We start from the raw sequence: 24,058 nt of genomic DNA on the forward strand, positions 1-24,058 counted from the left end.
AAGAACCCTAGCTTGGGAACTCCTAGTGTGTACATAGGGTCTGTGTCCAAACTCCTCATTCTGTGTGCAGATCCCACAAAAGAAGATGTCTTGTAAATTTCTCCTATTCGAGGTCATGTATTATTTATGCGCCCAGGCCCAGCACAAGGCTGGCATGGAGCAGGTGCTCAGTAAATATCTGTGGAATTAAGAGCTGGCTCCCCAAACACACTCAGCCTCCTCTCTGTGCTGTGAGGGTTCTTTTCCCCCTTAGGGCCCCTACTTCTCCACCTGAGCAAGTCCTGTTCATCCTCATAAGCTCAGTGCAAATGTTACCTCCTCTGAGGAGGCTGCCCTGACCTCTGGCTCTGTTTGCTCTTTCAGTGCACACATACCAGGAGATCAGAGTACGATGTCTGGGCCAGGGTACCCCCAACCCCCATGCCACCCCCCACCAAAGAGCTACAGAGGCAAGGAAGACACTTCATCCATCTGTGTGTCCTCAGCACCCTGTACATGGTCAGTAAGCATCTGATGAACCAGATACACAAAGCCAGGAATGACGTCAAGGGATGGTCTGGGCTGGAGACTATCAGGCTCAAGAACTTTGGTTCAGGGTCACAGGCAGGGAGAGGACGAAGGCCATGTGAGATGGTATGAGGGGCACCCAGGACCATGTCTACATGTTGAAATTCATGAAGTGCTGCCCACTGATGGCCTTTCAGGCCAGATATGAAGTCTTCTTGGAGGAGAAGCAGGGCCCCAGGTGTGGAAGTGAGCCCCCAGCACATAACAGCACTGCCCTGGCACCCCCACAGAGCCTGAGTAGCCCCAAGGAGCCAACCCGCCTCTCCCCAAGCATCACTCTGCGGCCAAAAGCACTCAGTCAAGCAAGAGGCACCAGCATTATCAATAAATGATCATCCATGGAATTTGGCAAGGCCTGGACAAAGACAATCTAAAAGCATTCCCTCTTTCAATGGGGTCAACCCAATGAACTCATCAGTTAATGGCCCGCCATCAATACCACCACCTACAGAGAACCTCAGCCGCCCCCAAGCTCTCCCTCAGTGGGTCCTTTGGGATCTGTATCTGCATAACTCCAGCACTGCCCAGCAACCTGCACCTACTTGCGTGCCAAGTCAGTCTGCCTAGTACAGGCTGTGGGGTGATGGACCAGTTAGCTCTGTTCCCACAGCCATCGTGGGAACAGAGAGAGACTGAGTCCGCAAGGCTATTTAGGACAGCAGCAGTTATGGTGCACACGGCAGGGAGCACCAGACAAAACAGAGTGGGAAGTCAGAGACAACGTTCCTCTCCCTTTTCTTTATCCTCCCCAGCCCTGTGGACCACACATCGATGAAGGCTTTTTCCATCCTTCCCCTGAACTACTGCCTCTTCCCTGCCTCGGTCCTCTCCCCTGCACTGCTGCCGGAATTGTCTTGCTCTGTGGCAGGAGCCGTGTTTTAAGCTACATTTACCCATCCAATGCTGAAGCACCGTCTGTGCGGCAGATACTGCCCTGGGGCTGCAGAAAGAAAGAAAAGCGTGGTGCCCCCCAGGAAGCCCGGCGCAGGGTCCATACGTACTTCTGGCTGTTTTCACTAGAAAGTCTCTAAGCTGAGACTCGAACTGAACCACCGGTCTTTCTAGTTCACCACCCATCTCCTCCGACCTCCTTCCCTCCCAGCCCACCCTGGCACAAAGACTGGTAGCAAGAAGTCCCAGCACAAAAAGACTGTCGGGGACAGTGAAAGAAACAGTGACCAGGCAAACATGATGACTCAAACATCTTCCACCCATCTGACTCACAGCTCTGGTGGAGAAAATGCCATTTCCCTGCTCATATTTCTCTGTAGGTGGCAGCCTGAGCAAGATCAGATCCTCAACCAAGAGGGCATCCTCACACAAAAGGAGAAAAACCCAGCACCTCCATCCCCACGAGACACAAGCCCAAGGCACCAGGCTTCCATCCAGCCTTCCATCCTTGGGCAGTGTTGTTCTGGCCTGAATGGAAGGCCAAGAGCAAGATCCAGCAATGACCTCACACACCCAGCTGGAGACCACCAGTCCCAGGCTGCGAAAAAAAAGCCTGTTCCCAATACACAATGGCCACACCACCTCCTACCTTCCCTCCCAGACACTATCACATCACACTATAGAACAGGGCACAGCTGGTGTAGCTGAAGTGGTACAAGGGACTCTGAAAAAAAGCCAGAGCCAAAAAGGAGCTAACAAGGGGGTTTGGCACAATAAATATAATCGAGGTCAAGGGTCAAAATTCCATCTACGCAGGCCATGAGCTGCCAGGATTTAACTGCTCTGTGTGTCTAACCGTCAAGGAGGAGGAAGGAGAGGGCAACTCCAGAGGAAAGAAGAACACAGAGAAGAGAAAGACAAACCTGGAGAACTATCACTACATTCATGTCCTGGGGCTACAGTGACAAAGGCCCACAAACTAGGTGGCTTAGATAGCGGAGACCTATTGTCCCACAGTTCTGGAGGTCTGAAATCAGGGCGCTGGCAGGGTCAGGCACACTCTGAAGCCTCCAGGGAAGGAGCCTGCCTTGCCTCGTCCATTTTCTGGTCGTTCCAGGGGTTCCTTGGCTTTGCAGCTGCCCCTTGCCATCTCTGCCCCTCGTCTTTGTGTGGCTTCCCCACCTGAGTCTTCACATGGTCCCTCCTCTGTGAGTGTCTCTCTCTGGCTCTTCTCACCAGTCCTGTTGGACGAAGGGCCCATCCTACTCCAACATGACCTAATCTTAACCAATTACAGCTCCAAAGACCTTACTTCCAAATAAACTCTCGGCCTGAGGATTCAGGTGAGAATGAAATCCTAGAGGAGGCTGTTCCACCCGGTGGAGACCTCTACCACCCAGCAGAAAGCTGTCCGGCCCCACTGTCAAAAGAGGGTAGAAGAAAGTTCCATGTGAACAGGTTGGGGACTGGTCACTTCCAAGTGGACAACTCAGTAGCCGTAGGACCCTGAACAAGTCAGTCAGCCTCTCTGAACCTCCGTTCTTGGATCAACTGCACAAGGTCATTTTGAAGGTCACATAAGAAAAAGTACTGTTATATAAAGCTCTGTACGGAGACACGGGTGATGTTTCCTTACCAATTCACGCATGTTCTCCCTCAACAGTGCCAGAAAAGACACTGATAACCCTCGCTGCCTCCTTGCTGGACCCACAGATTCTGTGACAATGCCCTCTGCACCTCTGAGGCCTATCGCTCTAGTCACCTGTGAGCTCCCTGGGGTAATAGGGAGCTGTCCTGATCACATCAACAAGCATCTGCCAGCATACCTTTGCAGAAAGTCAAAGTTGGATCATTTTGTGATTTACAACTTCTGGATGGCCCCCATAAGTAGCTGGACCAGAGGGAACCGAGGGCGGGGGCAGGGATTGTCCTGTTAAGCCTCTGGCTCACCTTCTCCACTGGTTCAGGCCTCTGATTACACCAGGAACTTGCTTTTGTCTCTTTAGGGATCAGTGTGTAATTCCATCCCTGGAAAGGGGGTAAAAGTAGAGTGCCAAAAATGAGATGTGGGGGCTGGACCTCTCCTCTAACAGTCGTGAGATGCAGAACGAGGCAACAGAATGAGCCCAGCACATGGTGAACAAAACTCAGTGCAGCTCTAAGAACCTAGAAGGAGCTCAGGTACAGGACAGTGCAGCCCTGCCCACGGCAGGTAGAGGGACAACATCTGGGCCCTCAAAATTGTCCCAAGTCCCCATATGCAAGCAGCAACTGGCCCTTTACCTTGATAGGGCTCTGGGGAAGATCAGAACCTCCCCCCATGTGCCTCCCCCATGCTCCCAGCCATAGGGGCAGACTGTGCAGCTCTTTTACCCTGCAGGTAACTGAGGCCCAAAAGGGTAAGGGTCCTGCCCTCCCCCACACAACTGGCAGAAGATGGGGCTGGAAGGGGAATTACAAACGCACAGTGTGTGACGAAGCATTAAAGAATGAATGACATGTGCAGAATATGTGGCACACAGTAATCCAAAAACACATTCTGAAGGTAATGATTCATTTAACTATAACTGAAATAATTCTCATGTTCACCTTCCTGGAGTATTTCCATGGCACTTACCACATGCCACATACCAGTAAGCACTCTCCAAATGTTAAGTCACTCGATCCTCACAACAGCCCTAGAAAGTGGGTCTTTTTATTGTCGTCCATTTTACGGATGAGAAAAGTGAGGGAGAAAGAGATGAATGAATGTGCCCAAGGTGACACAGCCAGCAAGTGACAGAGCCCTTACAGTCCAGGTTAAAGCCATGCATGGTGATTATGCCATGTACAAGATATTGATCCTGAGAATAAAAATGTAGTAAAATGTTCATCTATACAATTTAATTTCTAGTCAGATTCTTAAGAAAAAAAAAATCATCCAAGTCCTATATGCTCATGGTCTCAGATCTATAGGACAATTAGGATGAAATGCAATGTCTCCCCTCCCCACTGCCCTCCCCATTTCTTTTAGCCGCCCGATGCTCCGGGGTGGAGTACAGAGCATCTTCTAGAGAAAGACGGAAAGAAAGGCTGGACTCAGCAATAATCTGAAATTCATTCTTTGCCTAAGTTGAGGAGAGAAGGCCAAATGACAAAGTATTTTTCTGAGACCAATTTCAAATTACATGGGCAATGTGGAAATTGCCCCCAGGGCCCAGGCTGGCCCACACAGAGCTCTGGTGCTATGGGGGCCTGAGTGGCTTTTTGAGGCCTCTGGAGAGCTCTGCAGACCCTCTCAAGGCATGACGTACTACATCTCAGGAAGTAGAAAAGGCCTAGGTGTCCTAGGTTACACAAACCTAGGACCCAGCACTCTCTGCACTCAGTTTCCCCCTCTGTAAATGGAGGTAACGGCAGCACCCACATCCTAGGGTGGCCCTGAAGTCTAACTGAGGTAATGCATTTCTTTGCAGAGGCACAAAAGCCTGCCATGCAGGAACCCATTCCATTTGTCAGCAAGCTTTCACTTCTGTGGCCCTTTGAAGCAAATGTGACCCGTCCTTCTGTCAGATATGCCTGTCTGCCCTCACCCCCTGCTCCCAGCCTGAGTGGAATTCACCCCAGCAAGGGCCGCAAAAGGAAAGTCAGCTCCCACCTGACAGAGATCCACCAGAATCAGGCATTTTCAACATCTCCAGTCTCCCTCCAGTGCAGATAAGTGAAGCTTAAGTCCATGGCTTTGAGGCCTACACCATGTCTTGGGAGAAGGATTGGTTAGCAGTAAAAATCCTCTGCAGAAAGTCAGCGAATCAACAGAGAGCCACACTTGCACACCTCACAGTGAGCCAAGGCGTCCCTTCTGTCCCCACAGATGCATGCCACATTCCCCACATGCCACATTCCAGAGCTGCTGGCTTGGGTGGTACAGGCTGGTGCCAGCACGTGCCTGCCACCTGCGTCCTTCTCCTTGGAACTTCCCAGAAGAGGCCCTAGCAGAAGAGTCTGTCACTGAAACTGAGCTCAAATGACTTGGGCTCAGAGCAAAGAACCAGAGGCTCTGCTGGCTGGAAGGAACTCCAAAGGTTCATCCATGGCAAGCTGCAGTCTAAATTCAGTTCATTCCAGAAATAACAGCCTCTACCCACTCCTGAGCGTGGGAAGAGATCTAGAACAGCATTTCTGAAACTTTGAGGTACATACGAATCACCCAGGGATGCTGGAATACAGATTCTGATTCAGATTCAGTAGGTCGATCAGAGCAAAGGTAGTAATAAGATTTTGCATTTCTAACATGGATTTCTAACATGGATGCTGGGAGCTCCACAGACACACCCTGAGCAGGAAGGATCTAGAAGGCTTGCTGGCCTCAGAAGCTCCATCTTTCATGGGAGAAATGCAGTACATGGGCAGACTGGGCTAAGACACAAGCTATTTATTTTTTCCAACCACAGTTCTAACCACAGTGACTTTATTTTTTTTTTCTGGATTTTATTTATTTATTTATTTATTTGAGAGCAAGAGAGAGCATGAACAGTTGGGAAGACTGAGGCAGAAGGAGAAGCAGAATCCCCATGGAGCAGGGAGCCCTAGGCAGGGCTCAACCCCAGGACCCTGAGATCAGGACCTGAGCCGAAGGCAGGCACTTAACCAACTGAACCACCCAGGCATCCCACCACAGTGCCTTTAACACCACAGAAAATTAACTGTTAGGCAGAGAAGCAGGTGGTTGTTGATATGAAGTCCAAGTGTGCAATCAAAACAACTGACAATTTATACACTCTCCTAAAAATGACATTTATATAAGTAAAAATGTCCTGTCCTGGGGTGGAGGGGAATGAAGAAAGAAGGAAGGAACGAAAGAAGGAAATAAAGCGGAGGGTAGTCAATGATGAAAAAGGATCTCTGAACCCCCAAGAGTCTTCTTTCCACCTCCACTGGGACACCTATGTAACTCAGCATGACTGACAGATGCATCGTAGCACCTCCCAGAGGTGTGTGCTCGGCCCGTGTCTCTCATTTCCAAACCCAGGGCACCTAGCACAGGAGCCAGCCCTTGCAGGAGCTCCACAAATGTATTTTTGCTAAACAAATAAGGATAACGGTTCCATTCATGAAGTTTTTATTTTTAGGAGCCAGACGGAGACTATCTCATTTAAACCATGTAACAACCTCATGAGGTCAGTATTGTCATCATCTGCCCTTTACAGAGGAGGAACACAGAGCTCAGGAGGATAGACTAAAATGGCCAGTCACCCAGTCAGTGGCTGGGATGAGGACACAGGACTCCAGGCTCCCAGAGCTCATGCTCCTGACCGAGGGAGAGCCCAGTTTTGTGAGGCCTGATGCTTTTCAAGGGGCCCTTTTTCAGAAAAAGCATACCAAAAACCTGCTGCACAATTTCCAATAACCTATGCCCATGTGGACAAATCACTGGGAACTTTCTTGGCCTTGGACAGGCTATGCAAGGGAGGCAGAAGCCAGGGGTGAGTGGGCAGTGGAGAGGGATAACCCAGCTCAGGCTGCATTAGCTTCATGGCAAAATTGCCTCTGACCTTGACCCATGTGCTGGAAATGAGAGGGGAAAGAAGAGGAAGAAAGAGGAAGAGACCAGAGGAAAGCAAAAGGAAGGGAGAGGTGGCAGATGCCAGGATAGGACTCTAAAGAGACAGGTGGAAGAGAGAGGGAGTGGTCAGACAAGGGACAGGAGGAGGTTGAGTGGGGAGCTAAGGCTGCCTCTGGGTGAATGGGGGGGGGGGCACAGCAGTAGTTCCTGCCTAGCTCCTGGGAGGTGTGAGCCCTCTGTGCCTCCACCTGGAGATCCCACAGCCTCTTTCCAGGCACCGCAGCAGCCCCTGCCACTCCCCAGGCTCCCGGACCCACCTGGGAGCTGGGCCCAGAGCTGAGTCAGAAGGGTGGAAGAATCACCCCTCCAACATGGCCCGCCCAGCAGCACTGTTGTGGGGTGCTCAACACCTGAGTGCCCAGTGAGCTGATTCAAACCTGTGGCACAGAGAAGAACGAAGGCTGGGGAAAGGCTAGTGCAGGGAGGCCCACTGGCTTCTCACTGTCTGACTAGGGGAGTCCTCCTTGAAAGGGAAGCACCTGCCTAGGTCTTTGCAGCCTGTCCCCCGAACTCACCTGTCCTGACATAAGAAGCACTGCACTCAGCCCCAGACTTCTAGCTCTAAAGCCCACTGCCCTAGACAGGGGAAGGGCTGCTGCCACACTGGCTCTAGAGAGCCTCCAGACCCGCCTTGGGGCTCTACTGCTCAGAGACAAGTCCAAGGCCACGCCACACTGAGTAGCTGAGATGGGGCCAACCATCAGTTAAACCTGTCCCCCTTCTGCTCAGACACCACTACAGTCTGCCCTGAGCCATACTTCCCCAGACCACAGACATGGGGCTTCAGACACTTGGGCTGCATCCAACCTATTCACAGGAAGAACCAGATTCAAGTCCCAGCTCTGCCAGAACCTCAGGAAGACTTAGGAGCCAGCCACTTCATGTCCGTGAGCTCAGATTTCCTCACCTGTCCAATGGGAACAGAATGTTTCCTCACGCGGTTGCAGCGGAATTAAAGAGACACCGGGCACAGAGGGGCCAAGACACGCATCTACTCTGGACTGATCTCCAGGAGGGTTTCAAAGCCAAGGAACTAAAGATCTGAATTGGTTCCCTATCTGACACAAACATACTGTGTGATCTTTGCGTCTCTGGAATTTCGTTTCCTCGCCCACAACATGGAGGACTGGGAGAAGACAGTGACCTGGGTGCCTTCCAGCTCTTCTGGTTCTGTGAACACAGCCTCCTCTGTGCTGGCTCTAGCCTCACAGGGAAGAGAAAGCAGATGCGAGTCCTGCCCTCATGGAGTTCAGAGTCCCCTGGCCAGGAGGGCACCTCGGGTCAAGATATCAAATCTGTAATCACCCGGAAGGATGGGCAAGAGACACTGGGAAGGGGTGCTGGTGGGAGTGCTGGATATGAGCCCCGCACTCGCCAGCTATGCACCGGGGGCCAGGGAAGTGCGTGTAGCTCATCTTCTCCTGTTGCTCCCCACGTGGCAACAAACCAGTTCTGTGGAACACCCCAAACGCCTCCACCTTCCACAACCCTGATCAGAAGCACCCACACACTGAGAAGTCCCACAGCAAGGAGATAGAAAAAAGGAGCCTCCTGCTGTCTTGGGCTGGGTGGAAGTCATTCAGGCGGGAAGGTTGCTTTTGCAACATCTTAGGCGTGTCCCCTGTTCTGAGGCCAAAGGGCCATGAATGACTCCAGGTGTGTGCCAGCCCCTAGGACAGGTGTCAGGTTACAAGATGCATCATCATTCCAGTTTGGCAACTTCACCCGTGTGGTTGTTTTAATCAACTGGCCCCACTGTCCCCAAATCACTCCTGAAATACAGCAGCGGAGGCGGCTAGGGTGCTAAGGGGAGACGGATACCGGGCATGTGGGACCAAGGCCTCTTCTAGCCAGAGCTGCCCCAGGGCCTCTGACCTGCTGGCCAGTCAGGGCCCGATCCAAGGAGGCCCACGTCCTGACGGGCCACCCACCTCAGTTCCCGCCCAGAGAGAAATCTGGAAGATCACAGAGCCAGCATGGTAAGTGTGGGGGCCCTCTGGTCTGAATTCTGGGGGAGGGCAGGTCTCCCATAAAGGGCCCTTCCAGCAGCCTGAGAATTTTGTAACACCTTCCCAATTAAAAAAAGAGGTCATACCGCATCACCCCCACATTCCGGCCCTTACCTATCTCAGTACCCACCTGCCCTCCTCCTCCTCCCTTGGCCAAAAGCCCCTGCCACAGCACCAAGGAAGCTGGGACCCAGAGACCAGGCCTCCCCTCTCTGACTACCCTCCTAAATCCTGCCTGCTCTTTCGTCCAACGTCTCCTAATCTGTTGTCTGGAGGCTGGCACTATTTTGCTAAGGGCAAGGGGCTGTCATGACGGCTCTCTGCCACCTCCTTGGGGAAACGGACTCCTTTTCTTCTTAAAGCAAACAATGGACAGCTGCCTCAAAGCAATCCAAGGAGTCTGTGGATACCCACTTGGTTTCCTTCTGGGCCGTGCCCTGTATCCTCCTCCTCTGAACACCTAGAGCTTCTTCACTGAGTTGGGACAAAGAGAATCAACCATATCTTTCGAGGACACCTGAGGACAGGGAGGGGAAGAAATAAGGTCAGGTCTGAAGTGCAACTCGGAGAATCTTCCTTCTCTGATTCCTGGCGAAGATGCTGCAGCTGCCAAAAGACCAACACAAAAATGACAGGGGAGGGAAGGAAAAGGAAGGGAAGCTTTCTGTCCAAGGGGAACAGAGGTGGTGAGCTGAGGTCCCACACGTGGTGGTCTCCTGACTCCCTGCCTGAGCACTTCCCATGACACTCCCCTGAAAAGGCTGGCAAAACTCTAGCCCCAGTGCTGGGGTAGCTGAGGGTCAGGAAGGGGAAGGGCTTGCCGGCTATTCTATAACTTAGCCAGGACCAAAGTGCCAGCTTCCCCCATCCCCATCCAAGGAAGCACCTAGAAGCCGAGCCTGTGTACAGAGAAGCTCCATCTTGCTGGGCTCTCAGGAAAGAAGGGGAAGCAGTCCCCACCTGCCGTCCTGGCTGTGAGCCACTTGTTGGTGGCACCAAGGAGACCTGGGTGTCTCCTGAGGCACTGACACAGCAGGAGGCAGTTTCTGGGGCCGTTAACTAGAGCACAAACTACAGAATCAGAAGGTCAAATGGCCAGCTTCCTTTTGAGCTCCCTTAAGAGACTTTGCTCTTCCTGAGACTTCATTTTCTTCCTCTGTAAAATGGAAACATTATCCATGCCAACCCTGTGCACACACACAGTTGGCAGAAAGACTGGGCTAACAATGTGAGAATAGCCCCCATACAAATGCAAGGACATGGGACTCGAGAGGAATCCACTCCAGGAAAGGACCTGTTGGTGGCAAGGCCAACACAGAGCTTCACCAGCCAGGGAAGGAGGCAGGGCAGGAGGGCACACTGTGCAGGGGGCCAGGCCTGAGGCCCCCGAGGCAAGGTAGCGGCATGGCCCAGATCCCAGGTAGGAACAGGGAACTTCTGGCCCCTAAGCTAGCCATTAAGCCACCTGTGCCTAATAACCCAGTCACTCCCTCTCATGAGGCTGGGACAAGCCTAGCTCCCAGCCTTGGGGAGCAGTGAAACAACTCATGCCCAGGCCCGGCCCTCCCTTCTCTTACCCCTCCCTGCCTCCTCTCACCCCTGCCGGCCCCGCCCTGGACAGACGCTGGTCTTGCACGGTTGCTACCTCCTAGCAGTGGCTCTCTCTTGAGAATTGGGCATGACTGGGTGGGCCCACAGAAAGCAGGAGCTGAGGAAGGCCCTGGGCAGAGGTCTGAGCCCAAGCTCTGTCCCCAAGGAGAATAGTTCCCTTGTGATCTCGGCTGCAGCTGAGCCCCAGAGGGAAGCCTCCCTATCCTGGTTTTGACTCCTTACGCACATGACGCCCCAAATATACCAGAAGCCACCAGAGCAGAGTGTTAAACACCTGAGGTCAGTTCTGGCCCAGATGCTCCCAAGGAAGAAGGTCCTCCTTACCCTCTCCCCCTTTCCTTGCCAGCTGGTTTAGCCCAAGGGGGCTGCTAGGCTTGGCTGGGTTCAGGAACATGGCAGGTCTAGCACGCCCACCTGTGGCAGTGGGGGTTCTGGGAGCATGGACAGGCCTACCTCAGACAGACTGAGTCAGCAGCCCACTGGGCTTTGGAAAGATCCTAGAAGGCAAGATAGGCAAGGAAGGGCTAGGTCCCTGCCTGCTCCCCTTATCCCCTCACTATCTGGGCAAGGGGCTTGATGCTGTGACCCCCAAAGTAGATCCATCCACCTAACCATTGAATCAGCCCCTATAACTGTCCAGCCACCAGGCAGGAAGGGGGGTGAAGGGGGGGGCAAAGGGGCACAATGCCTACTTTCTGCCCTGTAGCTTCCCAAAATCCAGAAGGAGGATAGTTCCTTAAGCAAAGGATGGTGAGAGAATGTGGCAAGTCTAATGCCAGGGAGGACTGCAAGATACCCCTAGAGCAGAGAAGGCAGGAAATTCTCTCAAGCGCAGTCAGGAAGCTATCCCAGAAGAAAGAGGACTTTGCACTGGACCTTGAAGGATGAGCAGGCTCTCTCTGGGCAGAGATGGCAGGAAGGGTATCCCAGGCAGAGGGACAGCATTGAATAGTAAGAGTGACAGTGTGGGGGACTGGGAGGCACTGTGGCTGGAGCGGCGAGCACCAGTGGCAGAGAGGAACACAGCTGAGGGCTGGATCCCCCAGGGCAGTCACACAGGCCCCGACATCCAGCTTGGGTTCAGGGTCCCTGCCAAGCCACAGAGCTCAGTGGGGCCTGGACAGTGTCCAAGGGAAGGTGCTCCAGCAGTTGCCGGAGTCTCACACTCCAGGTGGAACCATGTCCAGAAGTTGGTACAGGCCACCCTTCCCTGCCAGACAGAGCAGCAAGCATCTAGCTCCATCCATTCATTCATCCCACAGCATGGGCCACAGGCCTCCTCTGTGCTGGCTCTAGCCTCACAGGGAAGAGAAAGCAGATGCGAGTCCTGCCCTCATGGAGTTCAGAGTCCAGAGGGGTGGAGGGCAGGAAGGGACAGTCACACAAACTCACGATTAACTACTGACACACGTGGTGTGATGAAACACACCAGGAGTTGTGAGAGCTGGGGCAGGGACATGGCCTTGTCAGGGATCAGGGGAGCCTGGGCTGCACACAGCAGCCCAGAGGGTGGGGAGAAGGGCCTGTTCTGGACAGAGTGAACAGCAGATGTGAATGTGGAAGTACGTCCCCCAGACCCCCTTCCACCTCCCAGGGCCCCTCCCCTGCAGCCTTTGGAGAGAGCCCAGGCCCAGCTCCTGACAGGGAGTAGTGTCTAGAACTCAGGTCTCCTCCATGGCCCTGGCCTCTCTCCCTCCAGCCTTCCTGGTGTATGGCTGTGAAGGTGAGCAGTCGCGGGCAGCAACCACCCTGCACGCCCTAGCCTGGCTCTTTGACACAGCCTAAGAGCATCTGAGGAGCTGATTCCAAGGGCAGGGGCAGGGGTAGGGATGTAGTAAGGGGGACGATGGGGAAAGAGACAAAAACAGGACTCAGGAACCCTGGAAAAACGTTCCAGCCTGGGAAGGCAGGAGACACATGCTCTCAGGCCTGAGACTCTGCATTTCAGATTTCCCAGCATTTCCCCCAGCCTTCCCTATTGACCAGATGAAAACATCTACTCAGTAAAACCCCTCAAATTCCCACGAGCCATTCCCCAAGACTGTGAACCCCACCCCACAACCTAAACTGCATTTGTCTGCTACAGTTCTGTCTAAATCTGTTGCTGCCAGATGGTGAGCTCCTCAAGGACTGGGTCTTGTCCACCTGTTGGCCCTAAACCTAGCACAGGGCCTGGCACACAGCAAGCACAGGATAAATATTTGTAAGCAAACAACAAATAAATGATGAAAGACTGAATTCCCACAACCAGCTGATTTATCTGACACTGATAACAAAGTTAGCCAAGTCCAATTGGAAAAGATCCCAAATTCTAGCAAAGTTGTTACCAAGGTGGGGTGAGAGGGATAGGCCTGAGCCTGCCTGAAAGCCCCAGGGAGGAGAGAGAGAGACTGAGCAGAACAAATGTGGCAATCCCGCCGGTACGTGCTTCCCTCCACCTCCCAGCCTACAACTCTGACAATCACAATTGCAGCAGAGAAATTGGTAAACAGGGCTCAAAACCAAAACAGGGCTCAAAACAGAGCTCAAAACAGGGCTCAACACCCCTTCCCTACCATTCCCTCCCGAAGCAGCTGCCAGTTCCCCGGCATAATCCACATTCAACCAGAAACTCTCCTAGGGTAGCGGGTGAATGGAACGCTTGAGGAAGAGGGCAAGAGACAGGTGGCACGTGCCCAGCATATCAGCAGTCTCCCATCACAACATGTCCTGCACACCCGTCTGGCCAAGCCCACCATAGCTCCAGGCATTTCCTGTGATCTCAATTTCCTCCTTTATAATATACGTTCACTCATTCAGCATGTGTTCCTTAAGCATAAACTGCGTGCTAGGCATTGGGAAGAGGCCTGAAGATTCAGAGAAGAATATGCACAATCAGAGCTCTCAGTTCCATGTACTCCCAGACGGAACAGAGCTTCCCCCACCCCACGCAGGGCAGGCCACTTGCTGCCCCACGGATGTCCACACAGAGAGGGTAACGCAGCTGAGGTCACCCCTCCTCACCTCCGTCCCTTTCCCACCCTGACACTGGGGCCTCCATTCCTATTTTGGATCCCCAGGGAGGCAGGCACAGCCAGGCTGTTGGAAGCATCTCTCCTGGTGGGTACAACTCCCCAGTGGTCTAAAGAGAATGACAACAGCAACATCTCGTCCCTACCTGAATGCAGCAAATGCAGCATTTTGCAGCTTGAGAAGCACATTCACAACCAGAATCTCCCTGAATCTTATACCAACTCCTGGAGACATCATGCTACAGATGAGGAAATCCCATGACTCAAGAGGTTGAGGACTTGAAAGGATCATTCTGCCAAGAGTCAAGACAGGAGCTCTGGGACTTCAGTATCAAGTGCCCAGAGTTTCCATTATGCCCTCCTCCTCCACCAAGATGTGACCCCATAGACCTCAACTGGAAACTAGACCTTGAAACTGAACTTGCACTAGTAACTATAGAACCATCTCCCTACATAGAAGCTGATCCACTTTATAATATAAAGTGTGCGTTGAATGAAGACTGTACAGCTGACACAGCCAAGTGGAGGAAAGATGATGTCCTTTCTTCCAAGAGACTTCATCCCTCACTAGCCTACCAAAGGTCATGAGGAGGAAGTGAACACACAGACAAGAAAAACCAGTGGGCAGAATTAACTTAGACTTTCTCAAGAAGACGAAGGAAGTTTCATACCCAGGGCTGCTTAGGGAAACAACCCAAGTTGCCATGAGATCATTAAGGATAGAAAATTGATTTAGAAGGAGGAAATAATAACTAAATGAGTCCTAGGACTAGTCTCCTCTGTGGGAGGGGGCAACAGACGCTCCAGGCTAACAACAAACAAGCTCTTCCAAGTCACAGACCCTCAGGAAAGGACCTTAGAGGTCTTCTCAAAGGAGTCGGTATTTTCCCCAAAACTGTTTTAGCCTCATAGCCCACTGACCATTGAAACCTAACATAGAACACCCATGTGGAAAAGAGCCTGGGACCCCCACCCACTCCTGTCTTGCTTCCATCCTCTTGTAGCAACCTCAAAGGTCTCCACCAAGTCCCCTGGGATGCCAGAAGGGATACCCCTTCTCTGGCCTTGTCCTGGTCTATCAGGGACAGCTACACTGTCCAGTTCTACTCACACACCTTCTGTTGCTTAGATGATCTTCCTTAACTGAGAAAGAGAAAGAGAGAAAGACAGACAGATAGACAGACAAGTCTTTCTGTAATGTCCCCTACTGATCCTGAGCAACCCTTTGGCTGCATCCTTGAGATGCCCCTACCCATTTTAAAGGACCACATTTGTACTACCAAAGGTCTTTGCTTCTCTGGCCTGTAGCCTCCTCCACTTGTTCATAGAGAGGTTGCAGAGGTCAGGTGACATCATCTCAGGACCCCTAACTGCCCTGGTCCCTCTCAGCCCAGAGCGCTCCAGGGCCCAATTCCCTCCTGAGGACAGGGCCCTGGCCCCAGGAAATCACACCAATGGCCATCTGTGCAATGCCTGGTAAGCATGTGCAAGGCTCTCTGCCAGGCTCTTCCCACAGATAAGAAAGGATTTGTGAGTTTGTGCTATGCCAAGCACTTACTAGGTTCTATGGTAATAGTTACTAATTACTAATAAGAAATAGTAACATATATACTTCATGGGCACAAGGCCTTTGTCTTTTTCACTCACTACTGTATAACCAAGCCCCAGAACAGGGCTTCACCAAATGGATTAGATAGTCTTATTATTGTTGTTGTTTTTATTATTGGCATTAGGGCATTCTTACTGTATACCAGGCAATGTGCTAGAGGATATGCATATTCTGGTCTCATTAAGAAGACTTGGAATCAATCAATCGTATCTCTCTCTCTCTCTCTCTCTCTCTCTCTCTCACACACACACACACACACACACACACACACACACATACCACACAGGAAATAGAGGCTCCCAGCCGTTGAACACCTGGCCTGAGGCCTGTGCTCCGTCCACAGCCTCCTCTAGCCAACCGCAGCCCAGAGAGGAAGCCCTCGTGTGGCCTCACGGAGTTATTGGGTGGGCAGGAAAGTGGCACAAGGGAGCATCAGTGATGTCACTGGCCAGCACTAGGTGCAGAGGAGCCGCTGGGCACGGTGGCAGCACTTCTTAAGGGATCCCGAGTTTGGAGTTCAGATGAGAGACCCAGGAGTCACTGAGGACGTTTGCCAGGAGATGGCAGCTCTTCGCTATGATAGCCAAGCTGGGCCCCCAGAGGCTGCTTCCCCGGGAGCATCCGGAGCAAGTGAGAACACTCAGTCCTGCCCCTGAACAACACTGCCAGGCACACCCGCCTCAAACACCGTGTGCTGTTCTGCTCCCTAGCCCTCCGGGGTAACTGGAACTGAGGGCACAATTGTTTGAATGTTCAGGTCCTCAACTCCTCCGTACGCCAAGCCCTGAGTCAGATACACCATGGGTGTCATCTAGATCATCCATACTCACAACCACAGGAGGCAGATCACATTCTACCCATTTTACAGATGACAAAACTAAGTCACTTACCTAGAAACATATGGCTCATAAGGGGCAGAGCAGAATTCAGGCCAGAGCTCCTAACACACAGCTCAGAAGGAACAGGGATGGGGCCACCCTTGTCTGAGCAGCACAGCTGAGACCCCTTGAACTGTGAAAACCATCTGAGGGGGACCATGAACAAATCTGTAAAACCAGGAGAGAACCACACAGGGCTCCTGTGGCCTTGAAAAGGCACGTGGTTACTGGCAGCTGGAGCCCCTCCCAGAACCTTTCTCACTCTCCAGTTTTATCATGAACTTGTCACACCCCCTTCCAAAGGCAGAAACATCTCAGGGTCCCAGAGATGCCCAGTGATTTGCCCAAATCACTGTCTCAGCAGGTATACTAGAGTTCCACTTTAGAACGCCAGAGCCCTCTTCCCTCCACACCATTTCCCTCAAAGTGTAAAGGACAGATCAGAACAAGCAGAAGAGAGCATGATTTTTCGAAGGCAGAACAAACTAGGATTCTTTCATAAACATCAGGCCATGCCTTGGGTGGAAGCTCTTTCATTCAGGTAAATTGCAGCATTTAGAGAACACTCCCCTCTCCCCAAGCTTTAAGATCCAGCAGCCCCTCCTAAAAGCAAACCCCGGAGAGTGCCTGTCAGGCAAACCCCTGCAGGTCACCTTTGGTCCAAGGGGCCTGACTCCCGATGGCTCTCTCGTGTCCCCTTCAGCCACTGCCCACATGCCACCCTCAGCTGTGCAAAAGAGATGGGGGACATGTCTTCCTTTCCAACAGACACTCCTGGGAGGGAGGGGGCTTCACCAACCCCTACCCCAGAGCAGAAAGTTGAGAGAAGTAGAATTGTGGAGAACTCAGGCTGCAGAGAACGGTCTTCCTTCCCCTGGGCACCAAGAGAAGGACGTCTGAGGGCTTTGTACGAGTTACAGGTAACAGCAGCATTACCCGGAGGCAAGTTCAACTCAACCCCACCGCCATGCACCAATACCTCACTCCTGCCCTTCACCTGGGCTTGTTGTGTGACCTGGAGAGAGAAAGCATGGTGACTCTGTGCCTCAGCTTCCCCTTTTGTGGAACAGGAATAGTTACACCGATACCCCCTCCCACGGCTCTACCTGGAGTGGGGAACTGTGCCTAGACACAAAACCTGACCCTTAGCAGAGGGCAACCCACCAGCAGGCTGACAGAGGGACAGTGGCAGGCCACCTGACTGGCTGCCCCAGGCCCTGCCCTGGAGCCACTGTGCACTACAATGGGGGTTGAGGTGTTCAGCTCAAACTGCCAACAAGTCAGCACCTCTGTGGCTCTGAAGGTTTTGAGGTCAGTCCTGAAGGAAAACTCGCTGCTAGGACGCCTTGCGCCAGGCAACGTCCGCAAAGGCCCCGGCATGTGAGAGCTGGGACACCCACCTGTGCATGGCCTGGGCAGGGGAATGTGTCTGGAGACAGGCTACTCGTTCAGAGGACCCCTGAGAGCCAGCATGATGTGCCATTTCCAAGATCTTTCGATGTACTCAGGGCCAGGCCCATTTCAGGGAAACTCCTACCTGTCCCTCTGCTGACTCACAATCACCGCGCCCTCACGGCCCCTCTCCTCGCCTTACCTGTCATGGCTGAAGCACCCAAGACAGGAGACACCTGCCCCAGCCTGGTAAAGGCATCCAACTGTCCTGCCCGCCCCTGCAGGTGGAGAGCGCACAGCCACCTGCTGTTGGGTCGGAGTGGAGTGCAGGGTCAGGGTCAGGGTCAGGGTCAGAGAGCAGTGAGAGGCCCCTTCAGAACCGCCCCTAAGCACCTGAGCCTGCCAGCGGCCCAGCCCTGCTCTGAGCACCGACTAGGAGCAGCCTCTGGGTCTCCTAGATCATCAAAGAACTTCCCCACCCACTCCCCTGGGTTTCCCCCATGCTGTGTCCCTAGCCTAGGTAACCTAGCTGCCACAAAGGACTTGTTTGTCCCATCACCCAGCAACAGCAGCATTTCTGCCTCTAGGTTTTACCTGAGGGACCATGGGAAGCCCCCATAGGAGCCCAAAACTGCCGCACACCAGAGCAGAGCCAGAAAGCCCCTTTCCTCCGAGCCTCCGCTTTTCTCCCTTCCTTGGCACCCCAGTCATCCGAGCTCTGCCCCGAGTTCTTTCCAGAACAAGGAAGCTCAGAGACAGCAGTGCAGAGAGGAAGAGAAAAATAAGACCCAGGGGCAGGCAGCTTGGAAAGGAAAGCAGACAAAGGAACTTGCTAGGCTTTCTGTTCTGGTGGCCTCTGTGAGCTACCACGTCTTCTTTGTCTCATTACGAGCCTGGTGGAGCACCTGCCTGTTTCAACACATGGTTATTAACCTTCTTATCTGCTTTACCATCTCTGAGAGTTTCCAATTACCCTAGGGACCCCGAAATTCAGAAAGGTTGAGGCGTGTGCCCAGAGGCACCAAGCAAGTCAAAAGACAAGGCAATATGAGAACTTATACTCCCCAGGCTGGTTCTTTGTGTCTTCTCTGCAGCAAATTAATGCTCATCCTCATTTTAAAATAAGAGCTGCCCAGGGCCTGGGTTCATCCCCCATGAGCTAGCTCTAAACCCAACCAGGATTCTCCAAAATCTGAAATACCAGGACCTGAGGGTAAATAAACAGAGGAGGAAGAAGAGCTGAAGAGGAAGGAGGGATGCTAATAACAGTGAAGGCCCTGCTGGGCCCAGGACAGCCACAAGCCCTTCCCCAGACAAACTCTGGGAGGGTGTGCTTACCCTTGCTGATGGAAGACTTGACAGAGCTAAGAACCAGGCAGAGATGGGTTTGCCTGGGGATCTGGGGAGGGCTGGGGAGATGCTGGGGGTAATCTCTGTATATCAATGGGGAGGGTACTGGAAGGGAATGAAAACAATAGTCCACAGAGTCCAAAACCCTCACTCCCAAGAGCTGGCTCTGTTCCTAACTTGCTCTAAGGCCACTAAATCTACAGGAGGCTTGGTCTTCTCTTCTAGAAAATGGGGATAATTTCTCTGAGTAGTTCTGAAGATTAAATGGGACAGCATTTGTGCAAAATATTGTAAGCTCTGTACTCATCCCCAAATGCAGTAGTTAATTGTTCAGCCTCTACACATGAGTCTCAGATTAATGTCTTTCTATGACCAGCAACTGAATGAAAAGCAGGGAAAGATAATTCTCTAAGTGAGACCAGCCATCACTAGGTGATTTTTAGCCTTCTAACACCTACCTTCTAACTTCCTCCTCCAGCTGGGCCCTTCTGGGCTCTGGGGGCCTAGCATTTCTGTCCTCCTATTATAATCCAGGAGCTTCCTTCCCAGATGAACCCCTAGGTCAGACAGGAGTTGGGCTGGGCCCATGAGTCAGGGCCCCACAGCTTGACTGAATCAACACAGCAGACAGGCCTGACCCAGCCAGCAACCCAACAACACAGGAAAGCCTGGTGCCTTGGCTGGGCCTGGGCTAGGCTTGGGCTGTGGCAGCTGTGGCCAGGGGCAGAGTTCAAGTTGGGGATACACTGAGACACCTCCAACAAAACAGGAGGCACACAGTGGGTGTTTTGTGGTCTCTCAAGTGCCTTCCCTCCACAACTCTAGGGCTAAGAATTTCCCTGGTCTAGGAAACTAGGAAGTTGCCTGGAATGGTCCCCAGAGACCCTTTGCCTCCCATGATCATGGCATGAACTCACCCAGGGATGGGGGATGGGCCAGGTTCCTGAACATTATCTGGTAAGATTCTTACCTCATCTCTCAGCCCCATCTCTCCCTACTCCCAGCCCTGACTCGGGATGAATTCTGGGCTGAAAGGCAACACAGCTGCTATGCATTTCCGTCCCCACCCTGCTCAGGAAGGTAACTGATACGAATATTCCCCAGTCCCTGCTCATAAACCTCAATGTACCCATCCTCCCTGCCCATGACCCTGGAGGCTTATGACCTTCCACAGCTCCTCTTCCCAGAAGTTTGGCAACCCATCATGTCTAATCTCACTGTGTTGGAGATATTTGTCAGAAAGGCGTCAAGAAAGCCAAGGAGCAGGCCACTTGACGAAGAACTCAGGCAACATGAGAGTCAGAGTAGAGCACGGGAGGATGGGGGACAAGAGCTTGACTCCTTGGACCCCTCAGCACAGCCAGGAGACTGCTTTTTTTTCTCTTTGAATCTCAGGGGCACACTACTGGATGAATCATAATCCTGGATTCATGACATTTTCCTCTGTTGGCCCACGCAGGGCCCCCTTGTATCTCTCTAGCTGGGGCTTTAACAATGTAGTCAGCCTTCCTATTTCAGCACCCCAAACAAGCGCTGCCACTAACCAGGCTATCTCCTGCCCTCCCACCCACACCCCACAGCCCCAGTCCTACTGAGGGTGTGGGCAAGTCTCTCAGGTTTAGGAATTCAACAAATATTGATTCTACATCTTTGCCAGACCAGGAAATGTGCTAGAAGCCCCCTGGAAAATAAGCCTCAACTTAAACCCCATGTTTATCATTTCCTAGTTCCTTATGGAAAAAATTCTGTGTTACATGTAATCTTCCAGGGATTTGCTTTTTACTTTAATGTTAAATTACTAATGTCATCCATGGGATTTTGTGGTGCCATAGCTCATTTGTTTTGACTGCAGCATAATATTCCAATGTGTGGAATAAAAAACCCTAATATTCCAATGTGTGAATGAATGTATGAGTCAGCCTGGGACTGAGCCCTGAAACCAAGACATTTTCCTTAATTCTTTCACTCAACAAATATTAAATACCTACTCTGGGGACACCTGGGTGGCTCAGTTAAGCGTCTGACTTCAGCTCAGGTCATAACCTCAGGGTCCTGGGATTGAGCCCTGCACCGGGCTCTGTGCTCAGCGGGGAGCCTGCTTCTCCCTCTCCCTTGCTGCTCCCCCCACTCATGCTCATGTTCTCTCTCTCTCTCTCTCTTTCTCTCTCTCTCTCAATCAAATAAAATCTTTTTTAAAATAAATAAATACCCACTCTGGGCCAGGTCTTGTAGGAGACACCAGGGATGATGAATTACCAATTTGTCAAAGTCTCTGTCATTGTAGCTTGTAGTTTTGATGTAGTTTATTTTCTCTGTTTTCAAAAAGGTGTGGGATGTTTTCTGTGTAAGCCCTGTTCAGTGGATCACAATCAAAAACATATTAATTAGCTAAAGGGGTACTGAGGTCACTCCTGTTCACAGATGAGAAATCAAGAAAGTGCGGGCTGTAAGCCTCTTTTGTTCCCTCTGTATCTCAGTCTCCAGCATCACGCCAGGCCCATCAAAAGCATACAGTCAATATTTGTTGAATTAATAATAAACAAGAGACTTGCCCTACCTACCTCAACTAATGCAGGCATGTGAGCACAAGCAGAGTCAGCGAGAAAGAATGAATTGCTGGGCAAGGGCCACTCAGTGGCTGTTCCTGACACCCCTCCAACCTGCCCCTCTCGCAGCCTTCGCCCCTGAGCAAATACCCTCCTATATGCTCCCTGAAACCCAAGAGCATCCAGTCAGTTGGTGAGCCCTGCTGCTTAGACCTTCCAAGCATGGATATCTTTCCCCACCACCAGCCTTCTTCTCCTTCCTCCTGTCTTTGCTGGTCTTTATTCTGTCCCTCCAACATCAGGTTTTCTCCTTCCCCCCTGGCATTCAGATCTCAGCCTACAGGCCAAGATCTAACCACCCTGGCCCCTTCCCTAAGCCTCCAGCTCTAAGTATCCACCAGGCACTGGCTCCCATCGCCGCTTCGCTCTACATGGCACTCATCGCTCCAGCTTTATCTGCTCACACCTTTCCCTCCTTCCCCCACTCCCCAGCTGCCAGAGGTGAGGGCAGGGCCTGGCCTGGCCTGTCTGGGCAACTCTGCCATCCTACTGCACTTAGTATTTGTCTTTGAATGCACAGCTCCCAGAGCAGGGCCTTGTCAAATAGTTCACTGAATACTTAATTACTTAAAGCCACCCCTACTGGTTATCAGACAATTGGGATCCTTTTCAACCCTGAACCTGACCGAGTCAGACAAAAGAATTTGGTAAACTCTTACACAGTGATTGTAGGTAGATTAAGTACTATTGATAACTATTATTACCCAAAGTGGCAGCCACAGCAATGCAGTGTTATAGGACTTGTTCTTATCTTTACCCTGGAAACAGTCCCCCCTCCAGGCCCTGGAGATGGCAGAGGACAGGGGTCTAGGAATGACCCACAGGGCAGAGCCCAGAGTCCAGTTCCATTTAACAACATCTCTCTGGTCTTTCGTGGGTACGAGCCCAACGCAAAACTCTGAAGGTGCAAACGCTACAAGAAACAAGGATGACTGCCCAGTGGGAAAGCTCTGCAGCGAATGCTGGAAGACCCTGGGAGCGCAGGGAGTGCAGTGCGCCTGTGTGAGCTAGGCCGTCCCACTACATAGCTCACCTAAACCTCATGGTAGCACTTTGAAGCCAGTGCCACCTTCCCCACTTTACAGAGGGGGAACATGAAGCTCAGAGAGCTTAACTATCTCACACCCAAGACTCACAACTGAGACGCAGAACCTATATTCTAACTCTGCAGACTCCAGAGACTGCTGCCTTTGCGACATCTCCCAGCCACCCAAGGCCTCATGCCACCAAAGGGCAAAGCCAGGCACGTCCCTCCAGCAGATTACAGAGTTTGGGAGGAAAGAAAGGAGCTCCCTCTCCCAATGGCTATGTCTGCCACACTCAGCCAAGGAAACAAACATCCAGGGACATCCCCCTCTCCCACTGCTGCTAACCATACCTAATCTGGGACACCCACCCAGAGGTTAGATGAAGCCCATCACCCCCAAATGGGACTAGGAAAATTCCCAGGTGGAAACATTCAGAGTCCTCCAGCATCTCCACCTACCAGTGGAACCGTCATGACCTCAGCACCGCAAGCAGATGAGTCCTAGGATGGAGACCCAGACCCCAGGCAGGCCTGCTGCTCACCCAGCCCCGGGACTCAAGCTCCTATAGCGACTGCAAAGGGAGCTAAGAGAAGAGAGCTTTCTGGGAGGCACAAGAGTGAGACATGAGCCTTGGCAGTCCCCTCCCCTATCCTCTGCTTTGCAGGAAAGGGGTGAATGGACTTCATATGTGAGCCTTGTGTGCACGGCTTCTGGGTACGACCCTATATGGCTGTGAGTGTGCTGAATGTACACATGCAGCAGTGTAACTGGAAGAACAGAGGCTTGTGTTTGTGTATGTGTGTCCACGGTGATCTAAGAGTACACTTAGAGAAACCGTAATGCTCTAGTACCGTAGTACTCTAGTAACGTTTTGTCTTTGTTTGCTCTGTTAAGTATAACATGTATTTAGTAAAGTGCTCAAATCTAAAGTATACGCCCCAGTGAATATTAAACATACGTGCCCCCATGTAATCAACACTTAGATCAAGATCTGTAAGTTTTCCAGCATTCCAGAAGTTTCCATTGTGCTGCTTCCAATAACTGCCCCACTTCCCCAGCCAGTGGTAATCAATATTCTGACTTGTATCACGAGAAGTCAATTTCATCTTTTAAAATCTATATATATATGAAAGACACAGAGTACACTCTTTAGTATCCAGTTTCTTTCTGTCACTGCTATGTCTGTGAGAGCAGTCCACAGGTCACTGCACTTAGCAATAGGTTATGTTTGTTGTTGAAATATATTCCATCATATAAATATACCACAACTTATTTATCTACTCCACCACTGATGGACATTTGGGTTTTTCCGATTTGTAGCTATTAGGAGTGCAGTTACTACAAACATCTCTGTACAGATATTTCACTAGACACATGCACTCATTTCTCCTGGCTAATTCCTGGGTCATAGAATCCTAGAATAGTCACATAGTTAGATTTAGCAGATCCAAAGTACCTGTACTGATTTATGCTCCTGAAAACAGTGTATAAGAGTCCCAAT

General features: G+C 51.7%; 2 protein-coding genes across 4 annotated transcripts in view; one reads left to right on the forward strand and one right to left on the reverse strand.

Annotated features, from left to right (window-relative positions):
• The window catches only part of SMIM35 (small integral membrane protein 35), a 72,067-nt gene extending 53,982 nt beyond the window's left edge, over positions 1 to 18,085 (reverse strand). For both annotated transcript variants that reach the window (XR_014298866.1, XM_082683675.1), the window contains exon 1: positions 17,776 to 18,085. Coding sequence is in view for 1 of the 2 variants with exons in the window: in XM_082683675.1 (XP_082539801.1) it covers positions 17,776 to 17,782 (7 nt within the window). In the remaining variant the exon portion in view is untranslated. The remainder of the gene's footprint in view (positions 1 to 17,775) is intronic.
• The window catches only part of TMPRSS4 (transmembrane serine protease 4), a 33,705-nt gene continuing 18,475 nt past the window's right edge, over positions 8,829 to 24,058 (forward strand). For both annotated transcript variants that reach the window (XM_082683622.1, XM_082683623.1), the window contains exon 1: positions 8,829 to 9,042. In XM_082683622.1, the coding sequence (XP_082539748.1) occupies positions 9,040 to 9,042 (3 nt within the window). In that variant the 5' untranslated portion in view covers positions 8,829 to 9,039. The remainder of the gene's footprint in view (positions 9,043 to 24,058) is intronic.

The sequence above is a fragment of the Mustela nivalis genome, assembly GCF_964662115.1.
Source record: "Mustela nivalis genome assembly, chromosome: 9".
In the NCBI taxonomy this organism is placed as follows: domain Eukaryota; kingdom Metazoa; phylum Chordata; class Mammalia; order Carnivora; family Mustelidae; genus Mustela; species Mustela nivalis.